The 24,020-nt window shown below is 44.4% G+C and overlaps 1 protein-coding gene across 1 annotated transcript in view; it reads right to left on the bottom strand.

Moving 5' to 3' along the window:
- ARHGAP5 (Rho GTPase activating protein 5) overlaps positions 1-24,020 on the bottom strand; it is a 165,791-nt gene that overhangs the window by 124,196 nt on the left and 17,575 nt on the right. Inside the window, exon 2 of the mRNA XM_029598920.1 lies at positions 1,035-4,881. Within this exon, the coding sequence (XP_029454780.1) occupies positions 1,035-4,757 (3,723 nt within the window). The 5' untranslated portion in view covers positions 4,758-4,881. The remainder of the gene's footprint in view (positions 1-1,034; positions 4,882-24,020) is intronic.

Genomic DNA, 24,020 nt, shown 5'->3' with positions numbered 1-24,020 from the left:
CCACCCTCCCAAACCCCCCCCCAAATGCCTTAAATTACCTGGGGGTCCAGCGGCGGTCCGTAGCTAAATCGGGGGAAGGGGAGGGCAGGAAAACCGGCACACTAAAACACCCTAAAACCCACCCCCGACCCTTTAAATTAAATCCCCCACCCTCCCGAATCCCCCCCCCCAAATTAGAAGGGTGGAGGGAGAGGGGAAAAAAGCCAAAAAAAAGAGACATTTATATATTTTTAAGGGTGTTGGGAGATAGGGAAGGGTTTGGAAAGCCCCAGAAACTATTCAAAATATTTTAATTGTTGGAAGGAGAGAATAGAGTAGGTTTTTTGTGTTTTTTTAAGGACTTAGCCTGTTAGTGCCTGATTTATTAACTGCATTTAGCCAGGGAAAATAGCCTCATTCAATTTTTGATCAATTAGATTTAGACAAACATTTAGCTGAAAACCTAGCCAACTAGGTTTGGCTAAAATTAGTCATATGTGTAACAGTCAAGGGCCGCTTTGCCCCCGAAAGATCCCTGTAGATTCCCCTTTTTTTATTTATTTATTTTTTTTTTTTTTTAAACAAGGCTAGTACCAGTAGAGATACTATAAACTTCAATATAAATCAGACATCTTAACACAAAAAAATAGGTCTCCGAATGCAAGTAAATTTATAACATGTTCCCTTAAATATAAGGCATTAACAGTAATAAATATACTTTTGGAACAGAGAACTTTATAATGAAACAAGACAGACATATGCTTTACTTTCAATACTTAAATATATATGCAACCATTGCTAGGTTGGATGGCCAGACATTTTTTCAGTACTTCACACATGAAAGCTTTCAAAATAAGCAAGGGACAAAACATTATTACAATCCTGTTAAAACTGGGTAATCACAGATATGGCTAATAAAGGGACTCAAATAAGATGAATTAAAGAAAAAACAGGTGTTGGATTTTCCCATGGTTTTGCCCAACTATCTCATTGCTCTAACATCTATATTAAATACAACAGCTAACAAAAAAAAAAACAAACCACAAAAATTTTACCTTCTCTCCCCTTTTCTGTTTCATATTCTTCGTTCTTTTCTCATACACCTCTTGATCTGATGTAATAGCAGGATTATCAATACCACCCTTCCAAGTTTCCACAGGTGAAAGAAGAGGATCTTCTTCACTTTTACGATGTTTTACTTTCCTTTTAGATATTATGGTAGTAAAAGCTTCATCATCACTGGCATCTGAATGTGTTCTCCTGTAATAAGATTTGGCTCTGCTAAAGAGAGTCTTAGATTTATATTTGTATTTTGAAGGCTGCCTTTCCCCATGATTCTTTGACATTCTATCAGGAAAACCATTCTCTTCATCTCCTTGGGCACTGTGAACAATTGTATTCAGAATTTTAATACTACGATTCTGACTATCATCAGAGATTCTGTAGATATCAGTAAAGCCTTTGACTTTGAAAATAGCATCAATGGGGTCTGTATAATTTTCAGATGGATCCAAGTCTTCTGGGTGCGCTAGAGGCACTCGAGATGTTGGCTTTCTTTTGCCTATGCCTGCTTCAATTGTTTTCACAAGGTTTGGGTCCAGTTTTTTAACATTTGTTTTGGGCTTAGGTTTTATAGGTGGAGGCACTTTATGATTGCGATCATGGTCGTGACAATTAAGGGGTGTACTATGTATTGGGTACTCATTGCCTTCCAAATCTAGGCGACATTTTGAACTAGGTGTGGGAAGAAGCTGTACATCATCTCCAATTGGACTGTATGGGGGTGGAGCCTCCGTATCATCTTCTGAATCTGGATAGCAATTGTAAGGTGAGGAATTTTCTCGGGGTGACTGAAGGAAAACATCTTCACTTGCATTTGTTGAATCCCTGGTATTGTCGGACAAGTAAGAGTTTTCAATCATGTTCTTTTTCTCCAAAACATCACTAAAGAAAAGTGTGAAAACTTCGGTCTGACGATGATATTGAGATAAGGAATACAAAGCTGTAAATTTAGCAGAAATCTCAGTGGCTATGTGCTCTCCTTCAGTCATTAACTCTTTGATTGCTTCATTCTCAAAAAAGTCTGCTTGGCTGTCCGTAACAGCCACCAACTGGACTGGAATAGTATCTTGTACTTCTGAAAGAAAGGCACGCAGCATTCCCATTGATGCTTTTCGTTTAGCAGAGTAAACTAATATATATCCATGCACCAATTCATCCTTCCTTACACCAATTGAAGAATGATAGGACAATATTGTTATTTGTATTCGCCTTCTTTTCTCACCTATGATTTTATCAAGCATCAAGGAGTTATTTTGACCTGGTTGAGCAGCACTACAGTTGCGAGAGTCAAGGAAAGGTGAAAGTATAAGGTTCACACTAAATGGGTCCCCACACATGGCACACATCACAATTCTTAAGTCTGCTTCCGACAGATCTTTAATAGTTGGAATAGGACTCACAGTGTCAGAATTGTGTTTGACAGATTCTAGTACTCCTCTTAGAGCTTGTTTTATTTGGGTTTCATTAAATTTGCGTGGATATGTGCCAGGAGGTACATCAACAAAAGGGCACTGCAATTTATTTGCTAGTTGCTGACCTTGATGCCTTAAAATAGGCAAATTTTTGCTAACACTGTCCCGTTGATTAGCTAATATTAACGTAAATGGAAGATTAGCCATGTATTTATCTCGCCTAATCTGGGTAGCTTCAGACCTTATTTTCCCAATGCATTCACCAATAAAATTAAGTGATTCAATTGAGTGAAACACACAGAAGCACCCATGCGGTTTAAAAGTAGAGGCCCACAGCTGACTTGAAAGATAAGGTGAATTTGCATCCATTGGTTTAAGTTCAAGTTCATATATTTTTCCATCTAAGGCATATTCATCATCCGTGGACTGTGTCCGAATTTCATTTGCCAATTCCTGTGCTAGACCATCTTTGCCTAGAATGAAAAGGTTAACTTTATCAATATTGGCACTATCTTGGTACAAATTTAAGCGACCAAGATCCAGTTGCAAAAGACTGTTCACAAGTACCTGTTCTACTTTAATGTCCATGCAATTCTGACCACTAAGACATGTTTCCTTAGTGGGATGGTACACAAATCCTATGTGTTTAAGTAGAAGAGACTCTCTGTCAGGTGCAAGTTTCTGTAAAGCTTTATATCTCGGTTCTTCACCGAGAACTGCATGAATTTCACTCATTTTATCTGTACTGGGTGTAGCATTAAGGTCCAAATCATAGAAAAGCTCAGAGTGCTCAAAAAGCATTTCTTGAAACTCTTCTTTGGCTTTCTCAACAATTTCCCGCTGATGCTTGCTGTAAACATCTTTACGATCTATTTCATTTATATACTTATAAGCTTCATCATCCATTACAAAACACACAAAATCTTCCCAAGGTTGACCCGGTGAAATGAATGGTATTTTCTCAAGATTTTTCTTGAATTTTTCTTTCATTTCAACCCTCCTTTTCTCAGATATTAGATGCTGAACATGATTCTGATACACTTTCTCAGCTTCCAAAGTACACAGAAGGTCAAAGGGAATCCTTCTGTCATTCACTTTGTCAACATGGTCTGTCTCATCCCAAGGTGTCTTTTCCAGCACCACAAACCACAGATTGAAATCTGTTCGTTTCTCCAGGAATTTTAGAGCCTCTGACCAACTTAAATGTTCAATTTCTTCAAGCTTTGACAAAAGGGTATTAAAAGCTCTCGGTAATGTATTAACATATTCTTCTCTTTTTTTCCTAATATGTTCCTGCTTGAGCTGCTCTGTGTGTTTTGAAAAAGTATTTCTAGCCTTTTGTGTCCCCTCCAAATTTATGTAGTCATCATAATCAGGATGGTTTTTCAATTTATTAGTAACACTTTTCCATGTTGCATGGTAATCTCTCACAGTTTGCACAATAAGTTTCTCAAATTTGTCTGTTGCTGTGGCAACAAGCTGTCTCTGTGTTTTATAGGCATCTAGATATGGAATTATTTTGGGTTTGCCACGAGTTTTATCTAGCATTTGTACCAGTGCAGTAAAACATGTCTCAATGTTGATATTGAATCGGGCTGACGTTTCCACGACAAGAAGGTTCTTTTTATTGGAAGCAAATGCCTGAACTTCACGCAAGTAATGATCCACACATTCATCACATTTAGTTGCTGCTATTATAATAGGTTTCTTTGATTTTGATAACTGAACATAGAGGTTATTCACAAATTTAAGCTGATCATCAAACTTTCTGTTGCACCCTTGACTCACATCGATACATAAAATAAAACCATCTACATTTAATTTTCCTTCAGGCATTTGCTTCTGATCAAAATCTTGCTCCAGGCCCAACTGGTCAGTACAAATGTACATCAGTTTTTCTGCTGACTGCAGTTTTGAGGCTGCCGCACGCTTTATATATGGTTGCAAGTTTGTACTCCGATGAGGCAGGAAAGTTTGATCATCAATAAATTCAGTCTGTTCAATTACATGATGTTTGCTATCTACTCCCTCTTCACTTTTTTGTGTTACATCACCCCAGTACAAAAAGTGATCATTGTTAACAACACGCCCACCAAAGTCAATTGTGCTAAGCACAGAGGTATGCTCAGGATAATATTCATCTGCTTTTGAGCGCACATATCTATTGCACAAGCAAGACTTTCCAACACCACAATTTCCTTTATCCTTTTCCGTTCCAGAAAGTCCAACCACACTAACGGTATAGGATGGGGGACGAGGCTCCTTATTTTTTGCCATCATAATTTTCCTCTCAACCTTCTGCATTCATCTAGACAGATGGCTGTGTCTTTCATTCTTAAAAATCCAAGATGTGGTTCCTATAAAATGTTCTGCTCTTCTTAATTTCTCCATCTCTACAGTAAATTCAGCTCACTTATGGATCATCTTCCTAGTAAAAAGAAAAAAAGAAATCAGATAATTATGCCATATACTTTTGAGCTGTGATTTATCTTCAGCACTGATGAAAAGTACATGAAACAAAAACATCACACAAAAGGTAAATCATTTAAAAAAAAATACAACAAAAAAACCCTTATAGCTAGCAAAATAAGGTTTTGTCCCATAGAACAAGGGACAAGAGCAGGTGGTCATCAAAATCAACTGCTTTAAAAACAGATTTTATGTGCAAAATAAATCTAGCCATTAAATATATTGCTGCCAGAGACCTACCCAATTTGGTTAACATACAGAAAATTACATTTGAGAAAGCTGTAAGTCAGTCAGCCATTAGGTATACTAGTTGTTGATTTTTTACATGACCGGAATTTTTAACAAATGAAATAGACAAATCAGAACAATGAATTAGAATTAGGGCCTGGTGTATTAAGGTTTTATTCCCCCATTTTGTGTCCAATTAAAAATAGCTTAGTAAATCTGATCCTTTGTTTTCTTCTGTGACTCTCAAGACTAAGTTCAATAAGATCTGAAATATGCTGTAAACCAAAATCCACTATTGCATGCATTTTTAATAGGTTCCACTTTCATATATATTCAATGTATTCCAGTAAATATGGCTTATTGTTCAGTCAGGAGCATACAAAGTGAGAAATTCATTATATAGTATTTTAGGAAATGTGGCATCAATATGTTTCAATGCACGGAGGACAATTTGATTAGCATTTGTAGATGTATAACTGTCACAGTACATATAGTATAATCCTCACTTAAGCATCCTTAAATTACATTTGCATTTCATATACATCAAGGAAATGCATTTGGAACTCTAAATTCACTTAAAAGAAATGAAATTAGGACTAAATCCAGGACAGGACCTGGAAACTTGCAGACCATGTCAAATGGGGCTAGTGGTGAGCTGCTACAAATGCTTCATCATACAAGTTGCTAGTGCCTTCTGTGGATTTATGCCAACCATAGTGTCCAAATCCTACTCTTCTTTTTCATCCAAAGCAGCAAGGGCAGCACATCTAAAACAGAGGCAGTTGCCCTACACTCACTACCACCTCCGTCTCCTCACCCAATCCCTGAAATACAATCCCTGTCCATACTGGGGCCTGCCTGCACATTAGCTAAGCTGAAAACCAGGAGGCCCGCTGAGTCCACTTCTGATTGCTTATAATTATGTCACTAACCAGTGAAAGGAAAAAAACACTATGCAATTTCAACAAATTAGCTACACACGAAAAATGTAATGAACAACAGTACCTTTCCATAGTCCAATTTATTAACATACACCCAATTAATCTTTTACCTTCAATGCTGTTTTGGAGTTAAGTATGGCAGCAAAGAGATGGAAAATTTTTGGGCAACAAGTTACCCCGCTATCTAAAAGTTGGGAAATGGCACTTGTCAGTGCTGGAAGAGTAGTAGCTCCTTCTGCTAAAGCACGTGAATCCCAAGCCAGAAAAGAAGCCACTTCTGATGTGGCCTACAGCTGTCCCTTACCAGCACAGAAAAGGCTGGGGGGGGGGGTGGGGAATCAAGCAAAAAACAAAAATACAAATAGAACAGGACCCACAAAAAAAAATTTCCAAAAATTACCAAAAAAATAAAAGTATTTTTAAAACGCTACAAAAATATGATCAAGATATGGGAGATCAAAGATGGCATCTTAAGGGAAGGACGTGCCAGAAGCTCTCTGCTGCTGCTAACCCTTGACCCCACCCAAGGTCTTTTGTTCTTTTTTTAACCTTGGGATGGTTAAGAAGAAAGGAAAAAAACTCTGGGTCGGTCTTTTCAAGCCTCCTCTCGATGTTCCCTCTTCAGCAGTCGAAGATTGCCAACAGGCGCTCAACAGCACATGGTTCGGAGGGAGGTATCTTCAAAGGATACTAATGAAGCATTACAGTTAGCGCATCCCAACAGAGGCTGCAATAATAAGAAAAGTAGTCCAAGTCAAAAACTCACCTGAACTAAAAGATTCCAATTTATGCCTGTCAGCTGAAAAGCAGAATGTTAATACAAACAAAAAACACACTTTGAAATGTTTGTATGCTAATGCCAGAAGTCTAAGATGGGAGAATTAGGGATAGATTTTATAAAGTTGCGCACGCGCATACTTTTGTTCGCACACCAGGCGCGAACAGGAGTACGCGGGATTTCAATAGATATGCGCATAGCCATTAAAATCCGGGGTCAGCGCACGCAAGGCCGCCCAAAATCGGCAGCCTGCGTGCGCCGAGCCGTGCAGCCTGCTTCTGTTCCCTCCGAGGCCGCTCCAAAATCGGAGCGGCCTCGGAGAGAACTTTCCTTCAACCACCCCCCCCCCACCTTTGTCGTGAAAGTTATGCCTGCTCAAGGCAGGCGTAACTTGCGTGCGCCGGGCTGGCTGCCGGCACGCCATGTTCCGGTCCAGGGGCTGGTCTGGAGGTTGCGGCCACGCCCCCCCCGGATGACGCGTCTGTCGCGACATGCTCCCCGACACGCGCCCGCGCCCCCCCCCCCCCAGGAAAGTCCCAGGACTTATGCATGTCCCGGGGCTTTGTGCCCGCCAGAAGCCTATGCAAGATAGGCTTGGCGCACGCAGGGGGGGGTTTGGGTAGGTTTTCGGGGGTTACGCGCATAACCCTCTGAAAATCTATCCCTTAATGCATAGCAGTGAATGATGACAGACTTAATTGCATCTTAGAGACATGAGGAAAGAAGATAACCAATGGGGGATAGTGCTATACAAAGCACAAATTATATTGCAAATGCAGAGGATCATCTGGGAGGCAGGGTGGTTCTTTATGTCCGGGATGCCTTAGAGTCCAACAGGATAAAGATCCTGCATGAGACTAAATGCACAATTGAATATTTATGGGTAGAAATCCTTTGTGTGCTGTCTCACATGGCCAAGATGGTGAGACAGACAGTGAAATGCTAAGAGAAATTAGGAAAGCTAACCAAATTGGTAATGCAGTAATAATGGGAGATTTCAATTACCCCATTATTGACTGGGTAAGTGAAACATCAGGACATGCCAGAGAGAAAGTTCCTGAATGGAATAAATGACAGTTTTATGGAGCAATCGTTTCAGGAACTGCCGAGAGAGGGAGCAATTTTAGATGTAACTCTCAGTGGTGTGCAAGATTTGGTGAGAGAGGTAATGATAGTTGGGCTGCTTGGCAATAGTGATCATATGATCAAATTTGAATTAATGACTGGAAGAGGGACAGTAAATAAATCCTTGGCTGTGGCAGTAAACTTTCAAAAGGGAAACTTTAATAAACTGAGAAAAATAGTTAAAAAAAACCAAAAAAAACAAAACCATCCTAGAAACACAGTCAATATGTATTCCTTGCATTAAGAAAGGTGGAAGTAAGGTCAAGTGATTGCCAGCATGGCTAAAAAGTGAGGTGAAAGAGGCTATTTTAGCCAAAAGATCTTCATTCAAAAATTGGAAGATGGATCCATCAGAAGAAAATAGGGTTAAACATAAGCATTGGCAAGTTAAATGTAAGACATTGATAAGACAGGTTAAGAGAGAATTTGAAAAGAAGTTGGCCTTAGAGGCAAAAACTAACAAAACTTTTTATAATATATCCGAAGCAGAAAGCCTGCGAGGGAGTCTGGACTATTAGATAATCGAAGGGTTAAAGGGGCACTTAGGGAAGATAAGGCCATTGCTTTGGTGTTTACTAATGAGGATGTTGGGGCACTTAGGGAAGATAAGGCCATTGCTTTGGTGTTTACTAATGAGGATGTTGGGGAAGATACCTATACTGGAGACTATTTTCAAGGGTAATGATTCAGATGAACTGAACCAAATCATGGTGAACCTGGAAGATGTGGAAGGCTAGATTGACAAACTGAAGAGTAGTAAATCTCCTGGACAGGATGGCATACATCCCAGGGTTCTGAAAGAACTAAAACATGAAATTTCAGACTTATTTTGGAAAATTGTAACCTATCATTAAAATCATCTTTCTGAAGACTGGAAGATGGCCAATGTAACCTCAATATTTAAAAATGCTCCAGGGGTGATCTGGAAAACTATAGTTCAGTGCCAGGAAAAATCATGGAAACTGTTATAAAGAATAAAATCACATAACATTTAGATAGACATGGTTTAATGGATTTACCCAAGGGACGTCTTTTGCCTCTCAAATCTACTTTTTTTTTTTTTTGAAGGGGTGAATAAACATGTGGCAGAGGTTAACCGGTAAATGTGGTGTATTTGGATTTTCAGTAGGCATTTGACAGTGTCTCATGAGAGGGCTTCTAAGTAAACTAAAAAGTCATGGTATAGGAGGCGATGTTTTTGTGGAATGCAAACTGGTTAAAAGACAGGAAACAGAGTAGGATTAAATGGTCTGTTTTCAAAGTGGAAAAAGGTAAAAAGTGGAGTACTTCAGGGATCTGTACTTGGACCGGTGATTTTTAATATATTTATAAATGATCCAGAAAGGGGTACGACGAGCTGGTCAAATTTGCGAATGACACAAAATTATGCAGAGTAGTTAAATCTTAAGCAGTTTGTGATAAATTGCAGGAGGACCTTGTGAGACTGGAAGATTGGGCTTCCAAATGGCAGATGAAATTTAATGTGGACCAGTGCAAAGTGTTGCATATAGGGAAAAATAACCCTTGCTGTAGTTACACAACGTTAGGTTGTATCTTAGGAGTTATCACTTAAGAAAGATCTAGGCATCATAGTGGATAATACATTGAAATCATTGGCTCAGTGTGCTGTGGCGATCAAAAAAGCAAACAATGTTAGGAATTAAGAAGGGAATGGCAAATAAAATGATGGATGTCATAATGCCTCTGTATCGCTCCATGGTGAGACCGCACCTTGAATTCTGTGTAAAATTCTGGTCTCTGCATCTAAAAAAAGATATAGTTGCGATGGAGAAGGTACAGAGAAGGGCAACCAAAATGATAAAGGGGATGGAACAGCTTCCCTATGAGGAAAAGCTGAAGAGATTAGGGCTGTTCAGCTTGGAGAAGAGATGGTTGAGAAGGGATATGATAGATGTCTACAGAATCATGAAAGGACATGAACAAGTTAATGTAAATTGGTTATTTACTCTCTCAGATAATAGAAGGACCAGGAGGCACTCCATGAAGTTAGCAACTAGCTCATTTAAAACAAATCGAAGAAAATTCTTTTTCACTCAGCGCATAGTTAAGCTCAGGAATTCATTGCGCACTTGTGCAAGGGTGTACAAGTGCGCAAGAGAGAGGTGAAGACTGTATAAGTTCTCGTTTGCCAAAGACAGATGGAGCCTATGTCTGTGGGGGGGAGGAGTGTGTGCAACAGAGAGGGAGCCTGTGTAAGAGGACAGAGGGATCTTGTGTGAGGAGGGTGTGTGTGCAAGAGAGCTTGGATGAAGGGGTGTGTGTGTGTAAGAGAGAGGGACAGAGGAAACCTGTGAGTGTGTGTGAGAAAAAGGAGGGCACCTGTGTGAGGGTATATGTGTGCGTGACAGAGAGAGCCTGTATGAGAGAGTGGTCAAATTCTAGGAGTGGTGGGCTGGATGGTGGACATAGTAGAAGGGGGTTAAGCCTGGAGGGGCAGAGAAGAGATAGTGGAGAGCAGAGAAGTTAGAGCCAAAGAGAGAAGAGTGAAAGGGGTTTGGTCATGGGAGAAGGGACACGCCTACAATGTACTTCTAGGGCAATTCTGCTCAAAATATTTTAAAAGCTCTGCATCTTTGAATAATTTTCTGTATTACGTTCTAAGTTAATTACTCAAAGACTGTGCTGTATAGTGTTATTTTGACCAATATAAAAGTTTGCATAATTTTAAAATTTTGTGCACAGAATTCCCCCAGGAGCGAGATATGAAAGAAGGTCCCCTTACCTCCGCACACTTGCTAACAAATCTAGTACCTCCGAATACATCCGATGCAACCTGGTCGGAGTCAAATATCATCGAAAGAGTACCTTCTACTTTTTTTTTTTTTTTCTGTTTGAGATGAGACAAAGCTCTTCCCCGTTGGCACAAAACACTGATCTCAGGATGTCTCCTCTAATATTTCTCCCAGGCTATGCTGTTGCCACACTATCAGATGAACCAGTTTCTGTTGTAATTCCCCATTTAATAAAGTGTATGGGCTGACCAAGATTATGTCCAGGATATCAGCTCTCACAAAATCCTTCAAAAATAGTTTTGCCCTTAAGTGCATCTACAATTTCCTATGTACAAAGGGCATCAGTTGCATGTATGGGAACCTATCCTTCCCTTCCAAGGAGCACATCTTCCTTAAGTTATCAAATGATCTTACTCCACTACCACCCCAAACCCACCTGAATCTCGTGAGCCCAAGTGTCGGAAATTCCAACACTGTGCCGTAATTTCAGAGTTCCCTGGTGGAAAATCCTCATTAAATAGAAATGTGGTTCTATATCAATACAGCTTCTCTCCTCACAAAAGTTCTTCTCTACCTTTGCCAAGTATCCAACATTAATTGGGTAAAGGTAGAAGCTTCAATTCTCTTTCCAGCTGCCCCCCCCCCCCCCCAGCAGACCAAACTTGCATTTCCAATAGAATAGCCCCCTCATCTCCTGCTCTAATCAAACCCATGGTTTGCATTCAGATTTGTGATGCCACTATCACTGCCCTTAGCTGAGGTGCACTATACTATGAGATTCAGAACACCGATTCCTCCCTGTGCTTTGGCTTGATGTAAAACCCATTTCGCAACCATAGTGGTCTCCAACTCCAAATAAAATGGAGAAGCTTTTTCTGTCATAAGTTCAGCATTTTATCAGGGACTAAAATTGACAAAAGTTTAACACATATAACAGAACCTCGATAATATATTCACTTTGATGGTATTCACCCTTCACAGCCAGGACATATGTAATCACTCCCCATATTCTTGTCTATGCCCGCTAATAAAGGAACATAATTCATCCAAAACAGATCAGATTCACCCCAAAATATACTCCTAAATATTTTAGGACCTCTTTAGCCCATCTACATGGAAGCTGACCTCTCATACTATTTACTAATTCCTGCACTAGAGATACATTCAAGACTTTCGACTCATTCTCATTTACCTTGAAGCCCGATACTGCTCAATATGCGCTCATTTCCATTAATAGTGTGCTCAAAGAAGATTCAGACTCTGCTAACATGAACATCAGATTGTTGGCAAACAGGGATAATTTATAAACCTGGCTCCTGACAGCGATACCCTGAATTTCTAAATTTTGTCTGGCTTTTTCCGCAAAGGGCTCTGACAGAGCAAAGAGAAGTGGGGATATGGTGACAACCCTGATGAATTCTCCGACTTACCTCAAAGGCATCGGAGTATCCCCCATTTACATTCATGCATGCTCTAGCATGTGTATACAGTGCCTGCATCCATAATATAAAGTAGGCTCCCTTTCTCACTAACACCTTAAACAGAAACGGCCAGTGCACCTCATCAAAAGCCTTCGCTGCATCGACTGCCAGCAAAACAAACAGAATATCATGCTTTTTCACTCACCATCCCAGATTTAAAACTCTATGCACATTATCAGCTACTAGTCTTCCTGGTATAAATCCTGATTGATCATTATGTATGAGATACAGTGCCACCCCTCCCATCGCAAGATAGGAGGGGTGGCAGGAACTAAGATTCACACACACACACACACACCTTCACTAGTCTAGCACAGTTAAAGCGGCTAAATTAGCATCCAGAGCTAGTTGTCCCTCTTCCCACAGAAAATTAAACAGATGCCAGGGAGTGCAATAACAGATTTAAAAGTCTTGTACAATTTAGCGGGGTAACCATAAAGGCCAGAGGACTTGCCCATTTTCAGCTCTGAAATCGCATGGGCAACCTCTTCCTAACTAATCATCCTATTTAATGACTCCCGTACATCCTCAGGAAAGCATGGACAAGACAACCCAGCCAAATATTCATCAATGGAGGAATCAGTAATTCCTTCATCTGTTAAGTACAATTCTCCATAGAACTGGGCACGATCATCATAGACAAAGTATGGTTTTTGGGCAGTCTTCTCCTTGAGTCATCTCACAAGATTATTAGGCTTTATCCCCTAGTTCAAAATACTGTTGCCTCACCTGGTCCATCTGGAATGCAATACCAGCTAACTCAAGTGTGCAACTTCTTTCATGAGGATTCCAGATTTGTCAGGTAAGGTGTGTCTAATGAACTTTGGGGTTTTAGTTCCAATTTGGCTATTCTCTAACTAATCTAGTTTTCTCCTTTTCCTTTCTCGAGACTAGGATATCGATTTGCCATATACTACCGCTTTTGGGCAACCCCACAGAATATCCAGATTGACGACATCTGTATTATTAGGCTCATGAAATTTAGATCTCTCCTCACCAAGTCACTCATTAAAAGCTTTGGGCCAGATTTTAAAAGCCCTGCGCGCGTAAATCCGGCCGGATTTACGCGCGCCGGTGCGCCTATTTTGCATAGGCCACCAGCGTGCGAATAGCCCCGGGACGCGCGTAAGTCCCGGGGCTTCGTAAAAGGGGCAGGAGGGGATGTGTTCGGGGGCGTGGTCGAGGCCTCCGGACCAACCCCCGGGTCGGGTGATGGTGCGTGCAGATTTACGCCTGCTTCCAGCAGGCGTAAATCTGCCAAAGGTAGCGGGGGTGGGTTAGGTAGGGGAAGGCGGAAGGAAAGTTCCCTCCAAGGCTGCCCCGATTTCGGAGCGGCCTCGGAGGGAACAGGCAGCGCACACCGGGTTTGGTGCGCGCAGGTTGCACAAATGTGCACCCCCTTGCACGCGCCGACACTGGATTTCATAAGATACATGCGGCTATGCGCATATCTTATAAAATCCAGCGTACTTTTGTTCGCGACTGGTGCACGAACAAAAGCAAGCGCGCGTGTAAATTTATAAAATCTACCCCTTTGTTAACAGACATATTTCCAAAACCTATGGCCTATCTGCTCCCTCCCTTCTGTCAGCACTACCCAAACAAGGACATAATCAGACCAGGTGATTTTGCCAATATCAGCAGCTATTACAGTGCCTACCAGCATTTATTAATCAAAAAATAACCTATTCTCGAATAAGAGGAGTGAACTTTAGATTGTACATTGGATGTGGAGGAATATAAAATTGTTTTAAATAATTGAGTCGTGGGATTCCTTAGGCGCCAAATATCTACTAGTCCCCACCAAATGAGCAGTCCCCTTAAGTATGGATCTCTGTAGTGAGGCCTAGTTCTCCCCACTCGAGTTATCTACATAGGGATTCCTTGTCAGGCTGAAACCTCCCCCAATAAGGTGACCCTCAACCCACCCAGATAGGGTATTAGAGTTCAAAAACGCTCCCAGGGCTGTATTCAGAATTTACACATTAAGTGAAGTACACAATTCACCATGTAATCCCAGTTTTCAGATTAGATATCTCCCAGCCATAGCAGCTACCAAGATTTTTTATGCTGATTCAATAAAGAAATTGGACGATAAGATGCTAGAAACACTGGATCCTTATTCGGTTTAAGGAACAATATTAAAGTGGCGGTATTATAGCCTACTTCAAAAGATCCAATTACTTTTGCTAAAATGAACTTATTAAGTGATGGAATAATAGTGACCGCCAATATGTTGTATATTATGGAACCATATCCATCGGGACCTGGGGCTTTTCCCTATTTTAAATTTACCTAATCACAGCTCTAACTTTGCTGTTTTGAGTATGTGTAGCCAATATCGCTGCATGCTCCTCTGAGAGGGTGGGGAGCAGCAATGCTGCAAAAAAAAAAAAAAAAAATCCTTCATAGTATCCAGATTTGTACATTCAGAAGTGTATAAGGTTTTGTAATAAGACTCAAATACCTTCAAGATGTCACCTGTGGAAGAGACTATCATCTGATTCAACAATTTAGGTTTAGCAAATTTGCTAAGGACCGTTAACAGATTGCCTGTCTTATTGCTCCATTGGAACAGCTTGTATTTATAGTATAAAATATTTTTAGCTTTAGCTTCCAATAGTGCATCAAGTTCCCTGCAAGCCAGCAGTACACTCTGCCTACTTTTCTCCGTAGGATCTTTCACATGCTGCCTTGAAGTTCCACGAATTTTTTTTAATAAGGTTTAAAATGTCCTGGGATTGCCTTTTCCTCTTTCCAACTTGATAGAAGATAATATGCCCTTTTAAACATAGCTTTAGCCACATTCCAGAATGTGATAGCATTTATGTCTATAGCCTTATTATCTTGCACATATTCCCACCACTTAATTCTCAGGTATTGGGGAAATTCCTTGTCATAATAACAGCAGTGACATTTTCCATGCTGTTTTACCTGAACCAACCCCAGACAGCTGTGTGGAAAGCGAAATTATAGAATGATCGGAATAAGGAACCTTCACCATCTCACATGATAATGTCAAACTACACCTCAGATACCAATATATAATCTATTCGAGAGAACACCTTATGTACATTAGGGTAGTATGAAAATTCTGGATCAATGAAGTGCAAAAATCTCCAAGCACCTAACAAACAATTCTTGGGTCAAAAACCCCACTCCCACATCCCTCTGATTTGCCTTGGGTTGTTTAGCTGGTTTGCAATCAATCTGTTATATTGAAGTCTCCTGCAAACAAGCATCTGTATTCAGACCATGTTATAGTTTACCCACTATGGGGGTCATTTTCCAAGGAGTTACCGCGCACGATACGGCTGTATCGCATGCGAAAAGTTCGCAAACCGCGATAACAAGCAGCTATCGCGGTTCGCGAATGTAAATTTGGGATAATGTATTCAGGGGGCGGAGTTGGGGCGGGGCAAATGTAAAGTAGGGAGGACATATCGCGTGGCGCGAAAACAGCTGCGGTGTTAGCACGGCTCCTAACGCGGCCAATAACTACAACCCTTTCAAATGCGATACAGTGTATCGCGGCGCACAGCACGCACCGCGCTAGTATCGCGTTGAACGAAAATGTGGAAAACCAATCCCCACAGACCTACAAAGGTACAGCTGCCCAATAAAAAGGCCTGTTCTTATTAGGTCTATCTGCTCCACACATTCACAGTGTATGGGGCAGGTGCACCCCATGGCTGAGCAGGCCCGACGCAGACGCCAGGACGTTGGTCGACGTCGCCGTGGGTACAGGCAGCGGATCTATCTTCCACGAACCTCATTGCTGGGTATGCCAGAGGATGTTGTGATCAGCAGATATCGCCTCAGCGCTCGTGCCATCATGGAAATATACGAAGACATACGAGGCGCCCTTGAGCCTCGAACCCAAAAGAGCCGTGCCGTCCCCGGCCTGACCAAACTCTTGGCCGCCCTGCACTTCACAGCAAGTGGCTCCTTCCAATCCACGGTAGCTGTTGTGGGTGGGATGTCACAGAGCACCTTTTCCCGGTGTCTGCACCAGGTCATTGAAGCTGTTATGGACCGCATGCCTCGCTACATAGCATTCCCGCGCAACAGACAGGACCTGATGGAGCTCAAGCGTGGTTTCCATGACATTGCCCGCTTTCCGAATGTCATTGGAGCTATTGACTGCACTCATGTGGCCATCGTTCCACCCCGTGAGACGGAGGCAGCCTACCGCAATAGAAAGCAGTTCCACTCCCTCAACGTGCAAGTGGTGTGTGATGCTGGAATGCGGATCCTCTCGGTGATGTCCAGCTTTCCGGGATCAGCGCACGATTCCTTCATACTCAGGCAATCAGCTCTGTTTCGCAAATTCGAAGATGGCCTGTATGGCGATGGTTGGCTTGTAGGTAAGATCCACGTTAACATACATAACACATATTTGCAATGGTCATCTCTGTAATGGCACACAAAGGTGATGTAGACGCCTGTCGGGATGGAGTCACAGGTCCCCATCACAACAGACCTGAGTGGCACATTGTGTTAGCGAAAGTGGTGGAATGGCTCATGCACCCAACCACTTACTATTGGCTGCCAAGCACAAACTATACAGAAGCCCCTGTAAGGCCTGTATGTGGCATGGCTTGGTCACCTCACTGCACAGGTGGACAGCCTACACATATTGGGTGTAGCCATGGCTACTGGCAGTGTGCAAGATGAATCGAGACTTGTCATGTAAGGGCAGCTCACATCCACAGGTGTTAGTGAGCTCCTGACGTTCCTGAGACTTTGCATGAACACTTCTACTCAGTTGTGCACATTGAGGGGCAGCCAGTTGACACCATGTATGTTGTTGGGTATGCATACCTACAGAGAAGGTGTACTTGAGTACATATGTCAGTACACAATGACTGGAGTGCTAATGCATATGATTCGAACACAGGGATGTCATCTGTAAGGACAGTGGTGTAATGCACCAACCGCATACACACAGCTGACATACATCTCACTGTTTAGGGGCCCTTCACGTGCTATAAACGCCTAATAGCCACACACCAGCTGTGTGCCAAAGCAATCCTGAAGCCAGACACATAAGGTGTAGGGAAACTGGAATGGGCTGCCTCATGCCATCCGGTTCTACTGCATGTATTGAGCACATACACCCATGGGACACAAACATCAGTATTTGTAATCTCTTCCCTATGTCATTGCTACAGGAGACACAGCCTATGGATGCAGGCCCTGGCTTATGACCCCAATCCTCCAGCCTGCCACAGCGCGACAGCTGGCCTATAATGAGGCCTTACGTGCTACCCACTCGGTCATCCCACGTACCATCGGCCTTTTGAAGAGCCACTTCCGATGTTTGGACAAGAGTGGGGGAGCATTACTGTATGCCACCCCCCCCCCCCCAAGGTTGCTCGGATCATCCTGCTTTGCTGTGTGTTCCATAATGTGGCTCTTCGCCATGGAATACCTGTGGCTATAGATCCAGACCTCAGACCTGATCCCCCATGTGCGCGTGCACGACGGCATGAAAACACACTCAGGGGCAGCCAGGTTCACCAACACCTTATACAGACACACTTTTAAGGTTGCATGGGACAGAACCCTGCCCCAGAAGGCCTGTTTGCCCACCGATGGGTTAGGACATAGTTTAATGTGCAGACCTCCTTTCAGTCTGCTACGTGCCTCACCTGCTATGTGTGTCCAGCCAACAACTGTTTGGGGTGGTGCCCTACCACAGAGGGTTTAGGCCATAATAGGGTGGCGAAGCGCTGGCTCAAGCCTCTGCTGAGGTGCTGTATGTGTGATACCTATTCTGTGCCATTGGGCTAAGCACTTGCTACATACTCTGGGTTGCTGTGCAGTGCACTTCTGCCATCCAAGGCGTACCACACACCTGTGTCATGCCAGATATGGCACACATTATCTGATGGAGTTACTGATCAACACAGTGCACCTGAGAAGCAAGGAAGAGCCACCTGGCCATGCATGCTCCTGGAAGCAGCACACACACACACACACACACACATGCTGTCAGACTCCTCATTATATAGATGTCCCCTGTTGGGACACACAGCCACCATTTAATGCAGGCCAGACATACTCCTGTCATGACATCTCACCTGAAGAAAGTGTCAGCAGTGCTGGCTGCACTGAGCTGTGGCATGGGGCTACCCAGCCACATTTCACATATTTTGCTACAAAGGTGATGGGCTGACTGTTGGCAGCCACCTTGCGGATGACCCGTGACCAGCAGCACAGCTAATCGGCCAGGCTAGCAGAGAAAGGATGCATGCATGTGTATACTGCTCTATTGAGTGATAGATGGCCATTACTGAAGTGTGAGCCCTCACAAGAGGACTGACAGGTGGAAGGCACTATGATGCAGTGCCCCTCAATGTGGTGTCAGGTGCCCTTCCAATGTATATAAGGTGCAGAAAGTAGCAGGCTGCAATGTAGTCAAACATAGGGATCTGGGCCAAATGGCTATGCGGCTCTCTGGACTGTAACAGAGTGCCTCTTCGGGCAGGGCCTCAACAGATGGCCTGCACAACCACCCACAAATGGGTCACAGCTACACAAGGTGCTGATGTGGGTGTGGCTGCTACCACGTAACCCACTGCAGTTTGTTCAATAGCACATAAGGCATGTTGTGGACAGTGGAAGTACCTCGGACCATCCATTTGTACCCCTACAGCATGCTCCTGGTGAGCAGACACACAGTCATTGACGCTGGTGCAAACACAGACCATCATAATCATATAGGCTCTACCAATGCCCTCATCACAGCTGCCGTACTGCTCATGATGACTAATGTCACTAATGACAGATGATCACACAGGCCTCCAGCACAGAGCCTGAGTTGGCAAGAAAGGCCGTCAGTACACACATGTGAAACTGTCCATGGAGCCGAAGGCTGTGGCTGAACCCACATTACCCATATCTTGCCCATATGGAGGTTGCAGAATGCTGATGGAGGTTGCACAGGGTGCAATGTGTGCATGAAGGGGTTCCGATGTATGGCTAGGCAGGTGATGAGGTCTATTGATGTACAGGCCACTCTCCTTTCCTAACATGTGTACGACCCCTGTGCGGCAACAAACTTGGGTGTGACATAGGAGGAATCGGTGAACAATGAGTGGGAACAATGACCGTCTGCTAGGTGTCTGGATAGAGGTGACCAGGCTTTCAGCACACAACCTATGCGCACCATATTCCAGAGCTCTTGGGTACACCAGCACGTGCATGGGTGTGAGTGATGATGCACTAGTTGGTACCCATGACTGTACAGCCACAGCTGTTTCCACGCTTGCTACTTGCAGTGATGAGGATGACAGCAGGTCAGGCAGGGTGATAAACTAATGGCTGGCTCTATCATAATACTAGAAGCATTTGTGGCTCATAAGGTATGTAGGATACACTGCACTGTCACCCTCATACTGTATGGTACAATGGTACACTGAGCAGGAAGGTGACCAATTGGGACGATGTTCGGTCTGCGCTCTCCCCCCCAGTCTGGCCACAATATATGCAAACCCATCCCACCCAGCTTGTGTGAATGGCACAGGTTGGTGTGTTGCCACTATATGACAATGATGGTGCTGCCCACTGCACCAGCCCATACCATGATGGCATCTCGGTGTACAGGTGGTACCTAGGCTTTGCAGAACACACCCTCCCTCACCACCATCCACTCTTGCTTTGCCCCTCAACCATGATACCATGCAGATTTACACCTGGAGCCTACATGTACTGTACCTTATGAGGGTGCACCCGTCTGGCAGCACGCGACCTGGCTGCACCCAGCGATGTCCTCCACAAGGGTATATAAGGAGGGCCAACGGTGCCATGAGCCCCTGCCATGGCTGGCAGGGGCTCATGGCACCGTATCAAATACCTCACACTTGGCCAAGCACATGTGCATCCTTAACAATTATGCTACCTGCTGCACCACAGTTGTGTGGTCCTGGATTTCCACTAGCTGGGTGCGCAGACGTTAAACAGGCTGAACGGTACATGCTGTATCCTCTGACATGGCTACCTGTTCTTCATGAGGTGGAATGTGTCAGAGAAGCAAGATGTGCCTAAGGGCGCTGACAAATACCATTACAGTGTTCAGTGTTGCACTTGGCCTCTGAATTAGTACATACACAGGCCACACAGTGGCGTGGACATGGAGGCAACACCGTACACCATGTATGGCAAGATTCGACAGGTGAGAGCTTCCTGATGTCCACGTACAGTGGCAGACCATCAGTCATGGATTGTGTCCTCCATGGGTGCACCAACAGTCATTAGTAATGACATGAGTACAGAAGTGTGTGACACCCAGTGATACAGATCTTCATTATAATTTACTAAATTATAACAGGACAACAATCATTCACATGCTGCAGAACCCCAGTGTACTTCCCTCCCTACAGGTGTGCTGGTCAGAAGGTTACAGCTAACCAATGTTGCACACACATTATTATCAGCAGAACATTACTGTTTCCACATGCTGAATGACCTGTGGCACTGCCTGACAGGCCATATGTGGAGAAGACCCCTTTACCTTGCTTCCCAAGTATGTAGTGCACAGGAGCTGGTGCACAGTGGTTTTACCAGTACTGCTAACTGCGCTGTGTGCAAGCATATAGGGAATATGGGCCACACATGGACCTACATGTCCCTCCACGTGACATAGATGCACCCATATCGCTACGTTGGGAGGGTAGGCGTCCCATCCACATGATGTCCCTCAAGAAAGGCTTGCAGGTACAGGAGCTTCACAACAGAGTATGTAGCACAATGGGGGTGAGGTGGGTACATAACCTGATGGTGACACAGGTCACACAGTCTGTGTAAAATGTCTGCTGATAATGATGTGTGAGCAACATTGTTTACCTGTTTCCTTCCTACAGGTGTGCAGTTGCAACGGTAAGTCCACTGGGGTTCTGCAGCATGTTAATGATTGTTGTACTGTTGAGGGACAGTTACGTCTAACGAATATCTGTCACAAGTGACTGATACCTGTGACTGCCCTGTACTGGTTGGCCAATCAACATACCCTATCACCAAGGACAGTCAACCTTGGGGAGTGGCTTGCATATGTGTGTGTGTAGCAACCTTACATATGTGAAGACACTGTAGGACTGTGGACCACACAGTGTGGGCCACATCCACCATGTGAACAGTTAATGGAGGCTCCATGCACACCCCACAGCTAGGAGATGGCACCAGAGGGATGTGTGCCACTACGGATGGGGACCCCTTCTTGCGATCTTTGCACTTTTCAGACCCCCAAAATCCTATATGGGTGAGTAAGTGACTGCACACCAGCAGTCACCATATCTGTGTGCACATGGACACCCACTAAACACACTTAAGGCTTGTTGACCATGCCTTACACCGCTTGCACCCTGTAAACAGATATGACAGATTTGCATTAATATTGTCCCCTCTCTGTACGACTAACAGCCCACTTAGCTGGCTGCTGACAGTCTATGCAACTGCTTTAATACACAGCATGCAGATAGCAACATTACCCTTCCCCTGCCACACTTGTCAGGGGCCCACAACCTTAATGCTAAAAGCGTGACTATAGGATGCCTTTCCTGGCACACAACCATGCTGCCATGGTGGGGATGTACAACGATATATGAGATTGCACAGGGTACATGCTTAGCATGTACAGCTGGAAAGGCCTACACAGTATTGTATGCCAATGGTGCCTGGAAATGAAGAGTGTGCATGCGCTACTACTATCATGGATGTCGTGCATGGCAACCTCTCGATCAGTCACCACCCAGCAGTGGTGGAAGCAATCTTCCATTTACCTGCACAGGTGAGAGACTATCTAGGAAGCAACGTCGGCTAGTACCTTAACATCAGTTAGCCTTACTTACGTGGTGTTTGTCATGCAGAGATAGGTACAATACTGAACCCTGGTCAGATATCCATGTCTGGACTCCTCACCGACAACAGTGCATGACATGAGCAGTGCTATTGCAATACACAGCTGGCCACCCCTTCCCCTTTTCTCACAGATCAGGAGTGCTGGCATATATCAGCACACTCCATTACTGTACATTCCCTGTACTGAGGAACAATACCTCTTCTACTGTCAGGGACATGTCAGGTACTCCCCTATGTTTTACTCTGTAAGGTATGTGAAAGACAGGTGCACATGTTGCAATACTGAACCTCAGGCAGGGCCAGTTTGAACACTCAGTATTGGTGCAATGTGGGATACAGTATGCAAGGTGTGGCGGGGGTACACCAACAGCACATTAGGAACATAACAAGGACACAATAGGTGGCAGGTTAAACAGGATATTTATTCCTGACAACATTCTGCAGGGTATAGTCAAGTATTATGTCAGCAGTAACAGCATACAATTGATGTTCCTAGGTATTCATTATCTGCAAGTACTAGATAGCTAATAGATCCAAAGTGATCCAATTCCGGACTACATCACTCCACCATCAGCAGTATATACACATATGCAGGTAGTGGGTGTTATCAGTACTGGCAAAGCATGATTACCTAGGAACGGAGAAACAGGAAGTGGCACCCCAATAGCTTGGATACTGTAATACATAGATTACCGCTGGTCAGTATACAATGAGTAGACAGGCATAGGCCCCAGGCAGTCCATGTTGAAAGAGTGCACTGAAAGGGGACAGCCTGAGAGGCCAGCCAGCAGAGTGAAAGTCCAGGCCCCAGGCAGTCCATGTTGAAAGAGTGCACTGAAAGGGGACAGCCTGACAGGCCAGCCAGCAGAGTGAAAGTCCAGGCCCCAGGCAGTCCATGTTGAAAGAGTGCACTGAAAGAGGACAGCCTGAGAGGCCAGCCAGCAGAGTGAAAGTCCAGCCAGCAGACAAGGTATCCAGCGGTTCAGCATGTAGGCAGCAGGCAAAAACATGAAGGGTCTGGCTACAGCAGTGAAGGGCCAGGACCAGACAGCAGCGGCATGGCAGCAGGAGGCGGCCCAGGACGACACAGCAGCAGGAGGCTTTTGGAGACATGAGGCACAGAACGCACCACACAACCAGCATTAACAGGCCTTCAGCAGACCAGTCATCCTACAGCACACTGCCAGAATTTGCAGCCCTTCAAACAGAAGGTGGCAGACAGCAGAGTGGTACAGCGGATGGCGGTGAGCCAGGTGAGCAGGTGGGTGGGAGGAGCTTTGCATGGTGCTTCCCCCTCCATCTCGACGGCACTGCCCCTTCTGTGGGGAGCAGCCAGCGGGACATCCTCTTCCATCTCGACGGCACTGCCCCTCTGTAGGGAGCAGCCAGCGGGACAACCTCTTCCATCTCGACGGCACTGCCCCTCTGTGGGGTGTGCATCCCAGTGGTGGTTGGGTGTACCCCGCCCATACCCCATTTATGGGGCATGTTGGTCCCCTCAGGGCCCCTTGCCACGTCGCAATGGTCCGCTGGGTGGTGGCAGTTTCTTTGGGGGACGGCCCCTGCGGCCTCGGGACACTGAGGGACTTGGCTGGGGTGTCGATGTTGCAGATGACGAGGCCTGCATGTCCGGCATCCGCTGCAGGATTTGCAGCAAAATGTTATTCAGCATGCCAATTGCTCCTGTAATGCTGTTGCCTGCATTCGTGATTGCTGCCGTCTGTAGCTGGGTGTCTCGCCTCTGCTGCCTCCTTGCTCGCCTCAGGGCACGCAGTTCCATCACTATCTGTTGCAACAGTGCGGCAGGCACTGTTTCCGGCTGTGGTTGGACAGGTGGCGCTGCTGGAGGTTCCTCATGTCCTGGGGGATGTCCCATTGGCATTGCTGCCCCAGCTGCTGGTGCAGGGCTGCATGGGGACATTACCGGTGTG

Source organism: Rhinatrema bivittatum, chromosome 4, assembly GCF_901001135.1.
Source record: "Rhinatrema bivittatum chromosome 4, aRhiBiv1.1, whole genome shotgun sequence".
NCBI classification, from domain to species: domain Eukaryota; kingdom Metazoa; phylum Chordata; class Amphibia; order Gymnophiona; family Rhinatrematidae; genus Rhinatrema; species Rhinatrema bivittatum.
This window is presented reverse-complemented; position numbering and strand designations above follow the sequence as displayed.